Source organism: Herpailurus yagouaroundi, unplaced genomic scaffold, assembly GCF_014898765.1.
Source record: "Herpailurus yagouaroundi ecotype Mexico unplaced genomic scaffold, PumYag 250, whole genome shotgun sequence".
Lineage (NCBI taxonomy): Eukaryota > Metazoa > Chordata > Mammalia > Carnivora > Felidae > Herpailurus > Herpailurus yagouaroundi.
This window is the reverse complement of record NW_024412467.1, coordinates 2,308,405-2,327,440: the sequence shown is the minus strand read 5'-3', so window position 1 is coordinate 2,327,440 and position 19,036 is coordinate 2,308,405. Positions and strand designations below refer to the sequence as shown.

Genomic DNA, 19,036 nt, shown 5'->3' with positions numbered 1-19,036 from the left:
AAGGTGCTTAAATACCTGGGAAGTCCTGAAACTCATCAGCACACCGAGAACCCTCCAACCAGGTGGCACTTTTATGGAAGTGACCTTAAAGACGGCATTGGAGCTACATGATGGTACCCCCTCATTAGAGAAAAGCATGACTTTTCCTAGGCTTAGAAAAATCCTCAGTTCTCTGAGGTCTTGTTATGCCTAAGAGGACATCACTGACCTCTATTCAAAGATTCAGTGCTTATTTTCCAGCAACTCTCGGCACAGAATGATAACTTACCTTGTCTAGGTCATACAGGACACCCTAAAATAAAAAAAAAAAAAGAGTGTTGGGATTAAAACTTATTCTCCTCAAAACTGTTACTGATATGAACAGAGGGGTTTAGTCTGCATTTCTGCATTACCAGTGAAATGATGATCAAACCCGCCAAGTTCTACTGGGTTATTTCAAATAGCGGTAAGAGTACTTTTAAGAGCCAATATTTATTTATACTCCGTGTCTCTAGAATTCCACCCCAATCTCTCTACATGCTGGGAGCTTTAAGGGTTTCACTTGCTTTTAGCTCTCCTCTCTTACATATTGAGGAACACATAAATTCATGTTAACTTTTAATTTTTTTAATGTTTATTTATTTTTTTTATTTAAAAAAATTTTTTTTTCAACGTTTATTTATTTTGGGGACAGAGAGAGACAGAGCATGAATGGGGGAGGGGCAGAGAGAGAGGGAGACACAGAATCGGAAACAGGCTCCAGGCTCCGAGCCATCAGCCCAGAGCCTGACGCGGGGCTCGAACTCACGGACCGCGAGATCGTGACCTGGCTGAAGTCGGACGCTCAACCGACTGCGCCACCCAGGCGCCCCAATGTTTATTTTTTTGATAGAGACAGAGCATGAGCAGGGGAGGGGCAGAGAGAGCAAGAGAGAGCGAGAGAGAGTGAGAGAGAGGGAGACACAGAATTTGAAACAGGCTCCAGGCTCTGAGCTGTCAGCACAGAGCCCGACCGGGGCTCAAACCCATGAACGGTGAGACCATGACCTGAGCTGAAGTCGGATGCTTAACCGACTGAGCCACCCAAGTGCCCCATGTTAACTTTTAAATAAAGAAGGGGCGCCTGGGTGGCTCAGTCGGTTGGGTGTCCGACTTCAGCTCAGGTCACGATCTCGCGGTCTGTGAGTTCGAGCCCCGCGTCGGGCTCTGGCCTGATGGCTCAGAGCCTGGAGCCTGCTTCCGATTCTGTGTCTCCCTCTCTCTCTGCCCCTCCCCCGTTCATGCTCTGTCTCTCTCTGTCTCAAAAATAAATAAAAAACGTTAAAAATAAAAAAAAAATAAAAATAAAAAAAATTAAAAGAATAAAAAAAAATTAAAAAAAAAATAAATAAGTTAACATAAAATGCGGCAGTGATATATGTGTTAAAAGAGTACTTGACTTCCTGTTTAAACAGATAAAACTGGTGTTTAAGAAGTGTTCTGGAGGGCGGTGATATGCTTTTCACAAAATGTTTTTTTAAGCAAGTTCATTTCCTGCGTGCTCATAATATCACAGCATAATCAGTACACCATTCCCACAGCCCCTTCGGGAGGGGTTTTATGGGACACTAGGTCCTGGCAGAAGCCCCTCCATCCATTCACCATTGTTCTCCAAGGAGACACATTTGTTGCCATTGGGGATGGCCAAGGGCATAGAAGCCCATTCCATGAGGAGCCACTCCCCACAGAGATGGGGCAGTTCATACTCTAACATCACCAGGGTATAAAATCCTTAGCTTCAACAAAGCTTTTAACCTCTAAGCCTTCAAAAAAGGACACCACTACACTTTTTCGCAAATCTCCGAAAACAGAAGAAGAGAGCGGCTGTTAACGCACAGCTGGACCCTCTAGTATATGGAGACTTTTCCTGGGCTTTCCGAAGCCTCGAAACATTCTGGTGTAAGATCAGTTAGAACGGAACTAAATCGTTTTTTAAAGTTTATTTCATTTATTTTGAGAGAGAGAGACAGAGAGAGACAGCGCAAGCAGAGGAGGGGCAGAGAGAGAGGGAGAGAGAGAGAATCCCAAGCAGGCTCCGCACTGTCAGAGTGGAGCCTGATGCGGGGCTCGAACTCATGAACCCAAGATCGTGACCTGAGCCAAAACCAAAAGTCAGATCTTAACCCACTGAGCCACCCAGGTGCCTCTGAACAAAATCATTTAAAATAGTGTATACAGGGGTGCCTGGGTGGCTCAGTCGGTTAAAGCATCCAACTGTGGCTCAGGTCACGATCTCACGGTTTGTGAGTTCGAGGTCAGCTTCGGGCCGTGTGCTGACAGCTCGGAGCCTGGAGCCCGCTTCGGATTCTGTGTCTCCCTCTCTCTCTGCCCCTCCCCCGCTCACGCTCTGTCTCTTTCTTTCTCTCTCAAAAATAAATAAACATTAAAAATAAAATAAAATAGTGTATAGATTAGAGGCCTCTCTGCAAGCAGACAAGTCTTTACAGATTCATCAGACTAGAGGACATCTACAAACATCTTGAGCAGGAGGACGTGTAACTAAAGTGGATCGGGGCCCCTCCAGCTTCTCATAACAGGCACCACTGGAGCCTCCTTCCTTACCCTTGTTGACGTCACTGAACCGTACTATTTTCTTAGTGGTTCTGGGTTCCAAACTCTGCACTAACAATATGCTAGGACAACCCCAATTTTGCATTTCCTTAGATTACTGGGAGGAGGGGCAGGGGGGTTGTGGCTGTTGTTTAGCATTTTTTCTCTTTTTAAAAATATCTTTTAAATGTTTACTTATTTTGGAGAGAGAGTATGAGCAGGCGAGGGGCAGACAGAGAGGGAGACAGAATCCCAAGCAGGTGCTGAGCTGTTAGCACAGAGTCCCCCGAGGGGCTCGAACTCACGAACAGTGAGATCATGACCTGAGCTGAAGTCAGGTGCTTAACCGGCTGAGCCACCCACGTGCCCCAGTATTTTTTCTTGATTATAAAGTCTACCTGCATAAACATGTTTGGAAAATACTGAAAAGTATCAAGAATAAAGCATTAAGAAGAAATATAACCTCCTTCACAAATATGCATCAGGAAGCGGATAGTAAGTACTTTGCCTCTTGGATCTGATTTTCTTTTTTTTATTTTTATTTATTTATTTATTTATTTATTTATTTATTTATTTATTTATATATTTTTTCAACGTTTATTTATTTTTGGGACGGAGAGAGACAGAGCATGAACAGGCGAGGGGCAGAGAGAGAGGGAGACACAGAATCGGAAACAGGCTCCAGGCTCTGAGCCATCAGCCCAGAGCCCGACGCAGGGCTCGAACTCACGGACCGCGAGATCGTGACCTGGCTGAAGTCGGACGCTTAACCGACTGCACCACCCAGGCGCCCCGATTTTCTTTTTTTTAAGGATATTTCTATTTTTATTTTTTATAATGTTTTATTTATATATTTTGAGGGAGAGAAAGAACAAGAGAGGGGCAGAGAAGGAGGCAGAGGAATTCGAAGCAGGCTCTGCACTGTCAGCACAGAGCTCAATGTGGGGCTCAAACCCACAAACTGAGATCGTGATCTGAGCCGGGACCAAGAGTCGGACACTTAAGCAACTGAGCCACCCAGGCGCCCCATGACCTGCTTTTCTTAAAGGTTCTTCCTTGTCCTCGTACCCTTCTCCATCTCCCCATTTCCATCCAGGACAAAAAGAAAAGGACACTTAGCCATAAAAAGGAATACTGTGTTAACATCCTACTGCTTGAACGACACCTACCAGGCGAGAGTTCCTTCTCATATCTTTTAACTGAGCTGTCAACTTGTCCAACTCCGTCTGGTGAACCTCCAGATACTCGCTGCAAAAAACAACAGGAAACACCACTGTGAACTCTGTGCCTGGCAAGTGACATCTGGTGCCGGTGCTGACCCTGTCCTCCTGAAGGGGATTAAGAATCTGGTTCCTGCTCTGCAGAGGGCAAAGTCGGTGGGAGAGAGGCTGTGTGTTTCCCAATCTCAACTTTTGGAAAGCTCCAGCAGTTGCTTCTGGTACTCTCCAGATGGTTAAAGAGGAGAACCCTGTGAGGCTGAAAGTCCAAAAAGAACAACCAATGGGGAGAGAAGGGGCAAAACACCTATGGAGTCTGTCCTGGGTCCAGGTTCCCAGAATTCTATCTAGTTAAATACAACACTGACTCTATACAGCACCCTGCACTCTAGGGAAATTTTATTCTGGGAAAATAATAATAATAATAATAATAATAATAATAATAATAATAAAATATATATATAATATATACGACACAATATGACATAATACAACAACTTGGGAAGGTTTCAGAACTCTTCCTCAGCAATCACTAAAATGGAGAAGTCTGTCCACCATTGTTTAATTAAGTGGACTCTAAGGCCGAGTTAAACACATCACTAGTTCAGATCTCCTTCAATGTCATGGATATGATATGGAAACCCAACATATTTCACATGTTTGGGACTCATTTAAGGCTTCCTCGGTTGCAGTACAAGAATGAAATATCACTACAGAAATAGACATTTTAAAATGATCTCCTAAGACTTTGCTGTGTGCCCCCACCTCCCCACCTCCCGCGGGACTTTAGAAAGGAGACACGTTCTAGGGTATTGTTGGTTCAATGTTCTTACTCAAGTCCATTTTTCAAGGCTCTGACGACCTCTTCTACCCTCTTAGGCTGAGGCTCTTTGGGAGGGTTATTGTTTTTGTGTCCTAAATTGTGCATTTTCTTCAGTTTGGCCTGAGGCTTCTTGAGAGCGGAGGGATTTTCGATAAAGGAGTTACATCTACGCAGAGAAAAAAGAAATTGTGAGTCTCGGTGTCCAAAAGGACTTGAGCAAAGACATGCCTTTTTCATCGTCTTGTGTTTGTATTCGTGTCTTTCGGGGAAGGTATCGGTCCCTTATATATGCACAACCTGAGCCATCCTGTGTTTAGTTTATCAGCAGATGTACTATCAGATTTATTGCCCTGAACTGGACAGGCTACCTGGCTAGCCCGTCAGGTACCGTGCTCTGCGTGGAAACATGCCACACCACTGACACCTTATGGAAAGCCAAGGACAAACACTTCAGAGGAAGTGAGGAAGCAGAAGGATATAATCCAATGGAAAAACACGTGCGCTACGTAACCTTGGGCACGAGCGTCTACTAAATTCGTCTAGGATGTGAATGAACAGTTTTGGTTTTTAAATGTTTGTTGGGGGGGGGAGAGAGAGAGAGAGAGAGAGAGAGAGAGAGAGAGGGAGAGAAAGTGTGCAAGAGGGGCAGAGAGAGAGGGCGACAGAGAATCCCAAGCAGGTTCCATGCTGTCAGTGCAGAGCCCAAATCGAGGCTCGATCCCATGAACCATGAGATCATGACCTGAGCCAAGATCAAGAGTCGGATGCTCAACAGCCTGAGCCCCCCGGGTGCGCCTGAACAGTTTTTAGATAAAGGTAAAAGCACGACATATGGCTAACTCCAGACAGCATTAAAGAAAATTCCAGGGGCGTGTGGGTGGCTCAGTCAGTTGGGCATCTGACTTCGGCTCAGGTCATGATCTCACAGTTCGTGGGTTTGAGCCCTGCAGCGGGCTCTGTGCTGACAGCTCGGAGCCTGGAGCCTGGAGCCTGCTTCGGATTCTGTGTCTCCCTCTCTCTCTCTCTGCCCTTTCCCGGCTTGCACTCTGTCTCTCTCTCTCTCAAAAATAAATAAACATTAAAAAAATTAAAAAAAAAAAAAGAAAAGTCCATGTAGCTGGGCCAACAGCTTGTTTTCAGCTTGATTTTGATGGAGCAAGTGATCTTTAGGTAGAACATAAAACTTAGCGTCACATTAGTGGCAGGGAGTGCGGTGGGAAGGTGGACACCTGATAGCTTAGACCCAAACTACTGATCCGATTAGGAGACCAAGAGGCCAGAACCTCACTGACCCCACCGTCAACGGGAAAGCGGTGACCTCCGAGTGTGGCAGGTGCCTGCCCTGTGCCCCTCCCAGGTTACTTGTCCTTTTCCTCTGCCGCAACCGTGCGCACCAAAGGGGATGTGACAGGTCAGAGCACAAGGGCCCGAGAGCCTGTAAGACCTCTGCTGTGTCAGAAAAACCGACGACAGACCTACTCCATGTTACCTATTTCGTTACCCGTGTGTTCCCCCAAGTCCTGGCGTAGATGAAGGGAGATTCCAGAGAAAGCGGAAGACTAACTTCCCGAGCCCGTATCCGAATGGCATCTGCTTCCCAGAGCTGATGTGCAGATGCTGTCTTTACCGGCTGCGTAACTTTATACCCAACGCAGTCTCCCAAATCTGGATGCCGTGGGGAATGTGCTGCATGGGGCGTGGGGTGGGAGGGTGGGGAAAGCTATGCACAGATACCGCTGGCTTGTCCAAGATCCTCAGCCATCTGCTTTGCAGCAGGAATTTGAAATGACAGAAAAGAAACCACGGTCCTTAATTTTTGGTGCATTACGTCTGTTTCATGAAAGAGATTCAAAGAGCACGTGTGTGTGTGTTTTGACAAGGCTGCGTGCTCACAGAGCCTCTCCAGGGCATGAGCTCACGTCCTTCTCGCGCCGCGTCCCGGAAGAGACCCACACACCACTTGCCTGGATCGCCTCTCCTGAAGGCCGCTGAACCCCGCAAAGGACTGGCTTCTGATGATCCCATTGGGTCCCCCAGGTGAGAAGGACTGGGACCCTACCAACATGATTTCTGGGAGTCTGGCTGGTAGTCCTGTAAGACAGTGGAAAGATTATGGCAAATTACAGGCAGGTCCAGGCAGAAAGAACACTAAGCTTGTCAACAATGACAAAGGTGAGGTGAGGTGAGTCATGAGACCATTAGATGTTTGTAAGTCTTGTTTCCTAGGGCTCGTTCCTTTCCAGCCGAAGGATTCAGCTCGCGGGTGAAGAAGAAAAAGATACCCACCTACTGAGACAGAAATAAATGAAAATTGCACACAATTATCAGTCATTTTAGGTTTCTTTTCTGGGATTTTTTTTTTTTTTTTAGACAGGCTCAGATACACGAAAACTTCGGAACGTTTACCTCCATTCAACAGCAGAAACACACAGACAGGCCAAGTCAACGTTTCTGCCAGGCCCCGCATCCCATTCAAAACACAAGTCAGGTCTCAGGGTAGGATTCTACATTTAGAAGTCAGATGGCTGAAAACACGAGGTTTCTTTAGAGATGAATTTACTTAAGCTTGTTCTCCTTTCTACCCTTAAGTATATTTTGAAAGATACGATCTCGCCACTGTTGCGGCCTTGCGAAACAAGACCGGGAAAGAGAGCATTCACAAAAGTGGGGATAATGTAGGTTATTAAATGAGAATGCAGGAGGAGCGGGAGGAAAGGGAGGGGGAAATACAGCAGAAAGCACGCCCCCTATTTCGGTCTCTTGCTCGGCTTTCGTCGAGACTCACCACGCCAATGGCTAAGAGGCATTGTCAAAACACAACTCTGGCGGACACAAGCCTGAGGTTAGTTCCCCCAAAGGACTGGCCTGAGCTGTTAGGTAATTCTACCCGCCTAGGTCAGGCAGAGTGGAAGCAGATACCATTGTCTTAGCAGGGAGCCTCACTCCGGAGAGGAACAGGCTCCAGAAGAATGGGGAGGCAGCCTCTGGGAGGACTGAGGGATCCAGAGTGAGCAGACACCGGCCTGGCCTGTTTGAACAGCACCAGTAACTGTCCTTTAAAGACCCAGCAAGCAAGCAAGAAAAGCTAAAAGGCACAGCAGCGGAACTTTCCAGATGGGATGGAAGAGTCACTTCGCCAGGGCGTACTTGGACTGGCCCCTCCCCCATGCCTTGGCTGGTTTCTAAATCCCCTCATTCGGTCCCTACCCCCTCCCTCCCTCTCTAGAAGAAAGCAGCTCTGGGGTGTACAGGGATTCTTGCAGAGCCCGGGTGCTGACTCACCGGGCAACAGGCCTGGCAATAGGCACCAGGCTTGCTGGATGGGACCACAGCCCCACCAGTTCCATGCCGGCTATGGGGGGATGGGGGGGGGAGGGGTGGGGGTGGGAGGTTAAGTTTTGCTGGTGTTCTTTAGCATTTTAAAAGTGACGACGGAGGGGCGCCTGGGCGGCGTAGTTGCTTGAGCATCCGACTTCGGCTCAGGTCATGATCTCACGGTTCATGGGTTCGAGCCCCGCGTCGGGCTCGGTGCCGGCAGCTCGGAGCCTGGAGCCCGCTTCGGACTCTGTGTTTCCCTCTCTCTCTGCCCCTCCCCTTCCGATGCTCTGTCTCTCTTTCTCTCTCTCTCAAAAATAAACATTAAAAAAATAAAAGGAGTGATGATGCGTGTGTGTGCGCGTGTGTGTGCAGTGAAGGTGATACCTCATGCACCGATGGCAGGGAGAAATGCAAGACTCAACGAGGTCCTTCTAGGGGCTCTCTGCTGCTTACTAAGGGATCGTCCGCGTCTCAGGCTCATACGGCACGCCTGTGTCATCTATGTGTCTACATCCAACCTGTCCTGAGTATCAAGAAGACACTATCGTCACGGCGCCTGGGTGGCTCGGTCGGTTAAGTGTCCGACTCCGGCTCAGGTCCGGATCTCAAGGTTCTCGAGATGGAACCCCGGTCAGGCTCACTGCTGTCGGTGCAGAGCCCGCTTCGGCGGCTCTGCCCCCATCTCTCCGCCCCTCCCCTGCTCGCTCTCTCAAAAAATAAATGAATACTTAAAAAAAAAAAAAAAAGGAAGAAGACACTTTAGTTTGCGTTATTTCTGTACTCGACAGTTTTATAATCACCTTAAGGTCTAAATTTGGGGAATTTTATTAGTACTGTATCTCACTTTATAAATTATTGCTCAGTAGATCTGTTGTTGCAATTACGGGATTCTTCGATCACGGGGAAAGAATTAAAGCATTTGAAATATTTTAATGGCATGATCCTTTTTTTAAGCCACAAAGATTTGTTTTCTCTTATCCATTCGATCGGTAGTTTCCACTAGGGGCATCTGGATCCTGTGGCCAGGCGTTCAATTTAATTAATGCGGAAGGCCACGTGGGTACTGGGGTTTTGCAAAGGTCCTCAACTGATTCTTAGGCTCAGCAAAGACAAGAAAAAAAAATGATGCCAAGTTGGTTGAAATTTTAAAACTTCAGTTAGAATAATCTCAACTCCAACTTTTAACGTATACCGTTCGGTCTTAAATAGGCTTCTCTTTGCAAAGTTTAAATGTGTGGTTAAATGAATTAAACCCATGAACTGGATGGTAGAATAATTCACCTTTTCCCTCCGTTCAGCAACAGATAAGGGTCTTGAGAATAAGACACACGCCTGTCCAGGATTCTAGGACTGTAAAGTGCTTTGGGATGGGTAAAACCTTCGGAAGCTACATGTTGAATGGACGATCAGTAGGAACGTGCTTGCTGGTCTGAGGAATGATCGTTATCAGGCAAGAATGTGGCCGAGGGCTGGTTTAGGCCGAGATCTCTATCCTGCGGGTCAGCTGTCCCGAAGGCTGACAAGCCGCCCAAGGGGAGTCGTAGAGCACAAGTGCACAGCCCCCCACACAAAGTCCGGCTGTTGGAGAAAGGGGTAGGTTGCGACCGGGGAGACAGAGGAGGAGGCATTCGGGCCACGTGACCACCCCGTCCCGCAACTCAGAAGGAGGCAAGTTCTTTGCTACCAGCCTTCCAGCCGCCTCAGTTTCTCCGCACTGGCACATTTACCTGAAAGGCTCTGTTGCCTCCTTTTTGATGACCCCACTCCCGCCTCTGTGCTCTCAAAGTCTGCAGGCTCCTCCCTGGCTCCCTAAGAAGTCCCACGGATGCAGTCTTCCCAGCTTCCAGCAAAACCACCCCCCAAACTGCACCGGTCTCTTTCAGGGCTCTAAGGACTTAAAACCAGTCATCCCCACCTGAGTCATTTACATTTTCCTTTTACATGCTCCTTTGGCCTGAACGCTTGAACTTAAAAAAAGAAAAAAAAGGCCACAGTAGAACTGGAGTATCGACGCTGGGATGCTGGTAGGGGTAGGGGGTTAAAGCTGGGTTTATCCTCCAAAGTTTGGAGGACAATTTGGAAGATCTGTTTAAAAAGTAAAACATTTGGGGCGCCTGGGTGGCTCAGTCAGTTGAGCATCTGGCTCTTGATTTTGGGTCGGTCATGGTCTCAGGGTCGTGGGATCGAGCCCCACATTGGGCTCCGTGCTGAGCACGAATCCTGCTTAAGATTCTCTCCCACCCTCTGCCCCTCCCCTCTGCTCACCCTCACATGCGTGCACACTCTCTCTCTCCCTCAAATAAATAAATACATAAATAGAATAAAAAGGTTAAACATTGGTATCCTTTAACATGTCCTGTCTACTCTTCAGTACGTCCTGCAGAGAAAGACTCAAGTTCACAAAGGGGCATTTACAGGGATGTTGATGACAGGCAGTGGAACAGGGGAAAAACGGAAACAAATGGCAGTTTTTACAGCAACAGTCGATAATACATCACGGGAAAACCCTGGGATAGAATACTACGTGGCAGTTAGAAAACAATAGGCCCGGGGGGCATCTGGGTGGCTCAGTCGGTTGAGCATCTGACCTCAGCTCAGGTCACGATCTCACGGTTCATGAGTTTGAGCGCCACGTCTGGTTCTCTGCTGTCAGCTCGGAGCCTGCTTCAGATCCTCTGTCTGCCCCTCCCCTGCTCGTGCTCTCTGTCTCTCTCTCTCTCCCTCAAAAACAAATACGCATTAATGGGGCGCCTGGGTGGCGCAGTCGGTTAAGCATCCGACTTCAGCCAGGTCACGATCTCGCGGTCCGTGAGTTTGAGCCCCGCGTCAGGCTCTGGGCTGATGGCTCAGAGCCTGGAGCCTGTTTCCGATTCTGTGTCTCCCTCTCTCTCTGCCCCTCCCCTGTTCATGCACTCTCTCTGTCCCAAAAATAAATAAACGTTGAAAAAAAAATTTAAAAAAAGGACAAAAAAGGAACATATATGATACGTGCTGGGCAACATATATACTTATACTGTTGTGTAGAAGTCTTGCAAAGGAGAAATCTGACTTCTAAGAAGTGATGTGTCAGGTTTCACAAATTCTCATTACACCAGAACAGTTCAGATTCCCCCGGTGACATCCTTACGAGTCCTGAGCTTTGTGCCAACGTCTTTATTTCATCTGCAAAACTTGTGTGTGGTGGTGGGGGGGTACTCAGCACGTGGGGCACCCAGCACGTGAGGCCAACGCTCTTCAGATACCATGTCTAGTAAGCAAGAAACTCCTCGGAAAAGAACCAACTCTTCTTTGGGTGCTGCTACTTAAAACTGCTGGGGCTCCGAAAGACGTTTGGACTCATTGTCCAGTCTTCTGAAAGATGCCAACACAAGAGTTCCTCTGTACCTGACCAATCCCAGGCCAGTTTCCATCCTGAGGCAAACGGTCAAGTGCGGGTCTGGTCCTCACTCTGCTTTGTCCCAGGACACCCGGCTGCTGTTCCAGGCAGCTGTCCCTGCCCTTCCATCCCTCACTCCACCCTCTGGAAAGAATCCCAAGCACCTTGCCTTGAACAGGCCCTGCCGTTCTGAGCTGAGCCTCTTGGAAAAGCAGCCGGAAAGCCACAGCTGCTTCTCTTCTCTTTGAAAAATGCAGCTTCCTTCTCCGCGGCACAGTGACAGGATCCAACCAAACACAGACCAGGGGCTTTTGCAATTAAAGCGAGTATCGGATTTTACACGTCATAACACGGGGATACAGGTACACTGGGCCTCGGTGGGCGCTGTGAGCCACCGCCCCCGGTGGAAAGTCCTGGGCTTGGTTTAGATTAGAAGGCAGCCGATCAAATCGGCAGGAAGGTCTTGGAGAAGAGCACAGAGCCTGGAGGTGGCAGGGTCTCGGGTGGGGGCGGAGGCAGATAAAAAGAAACCAGGGGATGAAGAGGTCCCCCCTCACGCTGCCGGGTCTCCTGCCCTGTTTCGACCACAATATGAGTGTCATTCAGAGGGGGAAATAGCCGGCTAGCTGGAGAACGAAGCGATAAGCTGACTCTTAAGAATACACGAATGAGTGATATAAAAATCAACCCTGGACAGTTGCTTGCGGGGTGGGCAACACGAGCTTTTATCACACAGCAGGCCCGCGCGCAGCAGGGTCTACACTGCGGCGTGTGGTGGCTGCACCAGCAGAAGTGGTAAAAGGGGAAGAAAAACTTTGGAAAAGTTCGGTCCTGGCGATGGGTCTGTCTCCCATTGTATCTTTATTACCCTGTATTCTGGCTTATACTTTCTTGTGACTTTGATGAGCCCGAGTTGCAAGCCTCTCCTCCCAAATCTGAACCGTTCCTCTAGGGGACCCGTGAGGTCGAGTGCGCTAAAGTAAGGATCCGGAGAGCCCAGCTGCAGGCTGACCTCCTTGCAACACCTGCCCGGCCAGAGTCTCCACACCGACCGGGTCAGGGAGGGGGGCCCGAGGCATGGAGCAACCTGTAAAGTAACCGGACAAACTTTCCAGTCAGCTAGAAGGAATGTGAATCAGGTTGTTAGAGCTAAATCTACCAAGATTCGTTCAAGGAAATGGGAATTATTGGGGTGCCCGGTGGTTCAGTGGGTTGAGCTTCTGACTCTCCACTTCAGCTTGGGTCATAATCTCATGGTTTGTGAGTTCGAGCCCCGCTGACAGTGCAGAGCCTGCTTGGGATTCTCTCTCTCTTCTCTCTGCCCCCTCCCCCCCCCCCAAAGAAATAAACTTAAGAAAAAACACAATGATTCTGAACATAATGCATGCTAATTTTTGCAACCTGCTTATTTTTATCAGGTTCTTTTTATAGGGCTCTGTCGAAAGGGTTATAAATCAGCTTTCTTCATAAACTATCTTCAAAAAGGGTACTTAAGGGGCATCTGGGTGGCTCAGACAGTTAAGCGTCTGACTTCGGCTCAGTCATGATCTTGTGGTTCGTGAGTTCAAGCCCCACGTCGGGCTCTGTGCTGACAGCTCAGAGCCTGGACCCTGCTCTGGATTCTGTGTCTCCCTCTCTCTCTGCCCTTCCTCTGCTCACACTTTGTCTCTCTCTGTCTCAAAAATAAATAAACATTAAAAAAATAAATAACAATAAAAAGGGTACTTAAGTCTGCCCCGTATTCCATATGTTCCTTTGGATAATCAGTGGAAATAGAACCAGTCTGTGTGATATATGCTTTTTATTTCTGATTTTAAGATGTGGCCAAAGGCAAAGCGAACCCCTCTGATGGTGACCCCAGGGTTCTCTTGGGGAAATGGGGGACTAATTAGCATTAGTCCACGCTTGGCTTGTAGGACCCAAACATCATGAAATTAAAACATGACAAAATGGCTGGACATCATCGCCCTAACCCTTGAAGAGAAAGCTAGTTTTTTTTTTTTTTTAATGCGTATTTATTCTTGAGAGGCAGAGAGCACACAAGTGTGCAAGGGGCAGAGAAAGAGAGAGAGAGAGAAAGAGAGAGAGAGAGAGAAAGAGAGAGGATCCAAAGTGAGCTCTGTGCTGACAGCAGGGAGCCCGATGTGGGGGCTCGAACTCAACAATGAGATCGTGACCTGAACCGAAGTGGGACGCTTAAACCAACTGACTGAGCCACCCAGGCGCCCCTGAAGAGAAGGGTTTTTATGGCGTTTTCCTCTTTTTATGTAACCAAATCTAATTAAGAACACATACAGGTAAATCTGGAAGACTCCCACTGCTGATAGAAAATATAAGACATCTGTGATTTCTGAGTGACCATGGTAAGGATATTTCGGCTCTCACCGAAGCATTTCTCACGAGGGGAGAGTGTCTACTTAAAAGTCAACTGTGGCCACAGTTTCAAAGCTACGTCCTCTCCGGAAGTTAGGCGAGACCAATCCTCTGGGACAGGATGATGACTATAGCAGGTCTGGAGGCAGGTTGCTGGGTGATGTGCTGGCAAAAGTAACAAATGCTAGAATCAGTTCAAGTGTTTGCCTGGTGCCGGGACGGCAGCAGCCACAGGGGCAGGAGAGACCTCTGGGGGGCCTTGGGAGCGCGCCAACACTGTGCTGTGGTCACGGTCGGACAACCGCACACATCTCCTAAGGCCCACGCTGTACACTCGGGTGAGCAAATGCTACGGTATGTGAGTTCTACGTCAATAAAGCTCTTAAAAAAAATCACTGTCAAGTTTTAGAAAAAGTCCCCACTCCTTCTGCAAGAGGAAGTGCCAGGGAATCAGGACTTGAAAGGGAAAAGCGGAATCGACGAACAACCGGCTGAGAGTTGACAATTTTGTGATCCGATCCCGAGGCCATGTAAGATGCCGCACGCAGCTCCCCCACCCCCGCACTTTCTGAGTCACTTCTGCAAGGCTGATTGGTGTTCCTTTCCTCTGCTTCTTAACATTGCCATCCTGTTTATGCTCCCCCCACCATCTTGGTCAAGAGCAGAAGTATAATTCAGTTGTCTGAAAGAGGCATGTGGGCCAGATGTAAATAGCCTGCTATGCTAAATGATGATTTAAGATGAATCCTAAAAATAGGCGTCTGCTTATTATATGGTTGCAAGGTGCCTATTACAGAAGTTGTCTAATCTTTAAAAAAAAAGTAGATATATTTAAGTCATTGGCTATTTTTTTTATGCAGTGCTTTAAAATAAATCAAGTCAATGCCAATATTTACTTCTTAGTTGTCAACATTAACCGAATAATAAGTGCACGCATGACACACGACACTGACTAAGACAAGTAACCCGGATGGATTAAAAACAATCTAGCGAACAACGCGCCATAGACTCACTCGTCAGCAAGAGATGGCAGAACCAACATGGCGTTTTGGGCAAGTGCCGAACCTGCTGGGTCTCCATTCTGGTGTCTGTGGAACGAGAGTGGTATTTCCTTCCCATAGTAACAGTTGAGCATTATAAGGTTCAACTGAGATCAATGCATCATTCAATCTTACCATTACAAGGCTACTTGGACATTTTTTTTTCTAAGTTCTACTTTTTCAAGGTTTTTATTTAAGTAATCTCTACACCCAACAGGGCTCAAGACTCATGACCCCAAGATCAAGCGTCACATGCTCTTCCAACAGCCAGCCAGGTGCCCCTTCTGGGAGATCTTCTAACCTGACTTCTCATCATCCCCGCAGATGGCAGGACATCAGCCTAAAAACATACATAAGGTAAAGGAGGGCTTTCTACAAGACCAGTGCGCTAACCCCTGAGGTATGGGGTCTTGGTAGCAGAGTGCTTTCTAAAAGGTGAAATGCTACAGAAACACAGAGATTGCGATAATAAAGACTTAGGTTCAATTAACTTGGGAGAAAAAGAAAGAAATTCATCTTCAGAATCGCTGTATACCAATATTGATGGTTTTCTTTCCATGGTTCCTGAGACTCCATCCATCGGCACATAATTAAGTATATGTGATACGCTCAACACTGGCAGGATTCTGCATGTGGTCCAAGATCCAAAGAGAACCGGACCAGGTCTCTGATTTAAACAGCTTCAGTAATTTAATTGGAGAAGAGAATATGACTGTACATAAGCAGATGGGAGCTAATTTGTGATGTAAGAAACACCAACGGCAGCACCTGCTTCTCAGGGCTCCAGAAAAGTGCCGAGCAGAGATGCCAGGGGTCCGGGCTCGGTTTGCGTGGTTCAGCTTACAGCCATTTGAACTGCTGCAAGTTACTTCTCTGAATCCCCGTCTCCTCATTTACATAAAGGATAAGCACTTGGAGGATCTTTGTGAGGGGCAAATGAGAGAGCATATATAATGCCTGGGATGTAGCAGGTGCTAAACAAGACTAGCTTTTGATAATAACGTCAAACGTAGAGCATCATGGGTGGGAACTCACGGATGCAGGAACCCACTTGTATTATAACTGTTTTCCTGGATATCTCATCTCTTCAACCAAGCTACAAACTTCTCCCAATGGAGAAGGTCAATGAGACAGTGGCCACCAGGAAGTTTCATAAAGAAGATAAAACCGGCTACTTTGAGAATGGGAGTGAGCCAGATAGGCAAAAGTGAGCAAAGCTGGAAAATCACATTTTTCTGAAGATAGCAAGTTTTAGATCATTAAAAGCCACACTACTTTAAATACTGATAAGGACTAAACACATGAGTGCTTTTGAAGCCTAGTTCAAAAGCCAACTAAAAAAAAACACACATGTGATTCTGAAATAATTTAAAGCTGGGGTGCCTGGTGGCTCAGCTGGCTAAGCGTCCGACTTTGGCTCAGGTCATGATCTCACAGTTTGTGAGTTTGAGCCCTGCATTGGGCTCTGTGCTGACAGCTCAGAGCCTGGAGCCTGCTTCAAATTCTATGTCTCCCTCTCTCTCTCTGCTCCTCCCCTGCTCACACTCAGTCTCTCTCTCCTTCAAAAATAAATAAAAACATTTAAAAAAAATAAAAAATGAAATAATTTAAAGCTTACAGAAGAGTTGTAAGAAAAGTACAGAAAGCTCTCCTACATCCTTTACCCAGATTCACTATTTAAAAAAAATTTTGTTAATGTTTTTTATTTATTTTTGAGACAGAGAGAGACAGAGCATGAGCAGGGGAGGGGCAGAGAGAGAGGGAGACACAGAATCCGAAGCAGCCTCCAGGCTCCGAACTGTCAGCACAGAGCCTGACGTGGGGCTTGAACCCACAAACCGTGAGATCACAACCTGAGCTGAAGTCGGACGCTTAACCAACTGAGCCACCCAGGCGCCCCCAGATTCACTATTTTTTGACGTCTGCCACATTTTATGTCCTCCTCCCCCTATACACACACACACACATTATTTCCTAAATCATTTTGGGGAAATTTGCATATACATATTTATGCATATATTTGCTCCACCCCATTGAGCAATCGGCCAGTATGATGCAAATTTACTTTGAAATAGGTCAATGTGTATTTCCTGAGAACACAGACATTCACTGACAGAACAGTGTAGTGATCAATATCAGGAAATTAAACATGTACACAACACTATTATCTAATGTGCAGATCTCATTCAAATTCCACCAACTGTCCCCATAATGTACTGCCTAGCACCCCTACCCTCATGCCAGGAGCCGGTCCAGGATCATGCCCTGTCTCTCTTGTCATGTGTCTTTAGCCTCCTTTAATCTGGGAGGGTTCCTTGCTTGACCTTTGTCTTTCATGACATTGGCATTTTCAGAGAGTACAGACCAGCTATGTCCCAGAATGTTCCTTCGTTTGGGTTTGTCCGACATTTTCTCATAATTAGGTTCAGGCTCTGCATTTCGGGCAGTGACATCACATAAGTGGTACTGTTGTCCTTCTTAAGGCATTGCATCAGACGGCACAAGGACTCTCTTGGTCCCGTTACTGGTGATGTTAACATTGATCACTTGGTTGAGGTGTTGTTGGGCAGTTTCTCCCCTGGAAAGTTACTATTTTTGCCTTTGTAATTGGTAAGTGGTTGGTAAGGAGGTACTTGGAGGCTATGCCAATATCTTGTTACTCTGACCCAGGAGTTTTAGCATCCATTGATGGCTCTTGCCCAAATCAATTATTACTATGATGGTGGCAAAATGGTCCTCTTTGAACTTAATAACTTTTTTTTTCTACTGTAAGAAAGAGCTTTCCTTAATCTTTTTATTTGTTTGTTTGCTTATTCCATGATTGTCAGGATAGTCAGGAGGGACTCATGGATTCTTATTTAAGGGATTTAATCCATTAATTCCTTAAAATTTTTTTTAATGTTTATTTTTGAGAGAGAGAGAGAGAGAGAGAGAGAGCGAGCCAGTATCAGTGGGGGAGGGACAGGGAGAGAGGGAGACACAGAATCCAAAGCAGGCTCCAGGCTCTGAGCTGTCAGCACAGAGCCCGACGCAGGGCTCGAACGCAAGAACCGCGAGATCAGGACCTGAGCTGAAGTCGGCCGCTTAACCAGCTGAGCCCCCCCCCCGGGCGCCCACATTGAACCCATTCCTTTCATTGACACCAAAGCCAACTGTCCTTCACAGCATTTTCTGAGCAGTTCACCGAGAGGCTCTTCCCTCTGCACCAAAACTCTGCATCACTGGCGGGAACTCACAGACTCGACCCAACTTGTATGATGACTATTTTCTCAAACATCTCATCTCTTCAACCGAGCTACAAACTTCCGAGGGGAGGCTCCGTCTATCTGCACCAGCTTTGTTGACTCTTGGCACAGGGTAGGCGAGAAAAGCAGAGCCCTGGTGCCAGGCTGATCCTGGTTTCACCCAAGTCCACTGGTCCTCTCTACGCTCTAATTTTTCTCAATACAATGAAGACAGTAATAGCTAAGTCACTTAGGCTGTTGCAGGGAGAAAGTGAGATAATGTATGTAAAAGGCTGGTGTGGACTAATGGTCTACCTGTCAACCAGAGCCTGCGCTTTGAAGATGCCTCTTTTACCAATCAAGTGGAATGTATTATTTATAAAGCCATACGCGTTTCACAAGGGCGTTTCACAAGGGAAGAGACATATAGGAATGAAGTAACTTGACACGACCGCTTCCTTCTTTTTCTCTCTTTTATCACCCCTCAAAGCAATCACAGCAGAGCATGGGAAAGCTATTTTAAGGGTCTGGCTGACTCATCTGAAGAGTAGAGAAAAAATGTTAATCGCATGTCTATTCACCGGGACAGCCAGTCGCAGTAGCTCTCAGGTGACTGACGCCGGTTCCGCCTGAGGAAAACGAAAACTCTGTTTCTTCTTCTATTCTGGCAGATTAAATAAAATGCAGGGAGTGGCAGCTGGCCTTATGATAATTGGAGGAGAAATGACTCAGGACGTAAGACTAGCTTAAATCTCAAGAGGGGTTGGGTGGATTTTAACGAATGTTTTCATAACTCATCGTAAAATGCGAAGTCTAGGATAGTCCTAGACCTTCCTTTGGTGCACACGACACGGCAGAACAGGACCAACGGTGTCCTGATTGGAAGGAAGGAGCATTTTGTATTTCAGTGAAGGTTGAAGCTATTAGCAATCCCAATACAGTTATACATATATTTAAAACCCATGCACATCAAAAGGGAACAATCTCTTGGGAAAGCTGTCCCCAGGGACAGCTTGGCTGATGCTGCTGAGAGAAACATACACCCACCGCAAACCCTCACTTTCTGATCGCCAGATTCAAAAACAACGCTTGCACAT

The 19,036-nt window shown here is 47.0% G+C and overlaps 1 protein-coding gene across 6 annotated transcripts in view; it reads right to left on the bottom strand.

Annotated features, from left to right (window-relative positions):
* Positions 1-19,036, bottom strand: part of RIPOR2 (RHO family interacting cell polarization regulator 2) — a 232,636-nt gene that overhangs the window by 57,572 nt on the left and 156,028 nt on the right. For all 6 annotated transcript variants that reach the window (XM_040460452.1, XM_040460448.1, XM_040460449.1 and 3 more), the window contains exons 2-5: positions 6,573-6,699; positions 4,619-4,774; positions 3,738-3,816; positions 269-292 (exon numbers count right to left, since the gene is read on the bottom strand). In XM_040460452.1, the coding sequence (XP_040316386.1) occupies positions 269-292; positions 3,738-3,816; positions 4,619-4,774; positions 6,573-6,699 (386 nt within the window). The remainder of the gene's footprint in view (positions 1-268; positions 293-3,737; positions 3,817-4,618; positions 4,775-6,572; positions 6,700-19,036) is intronic.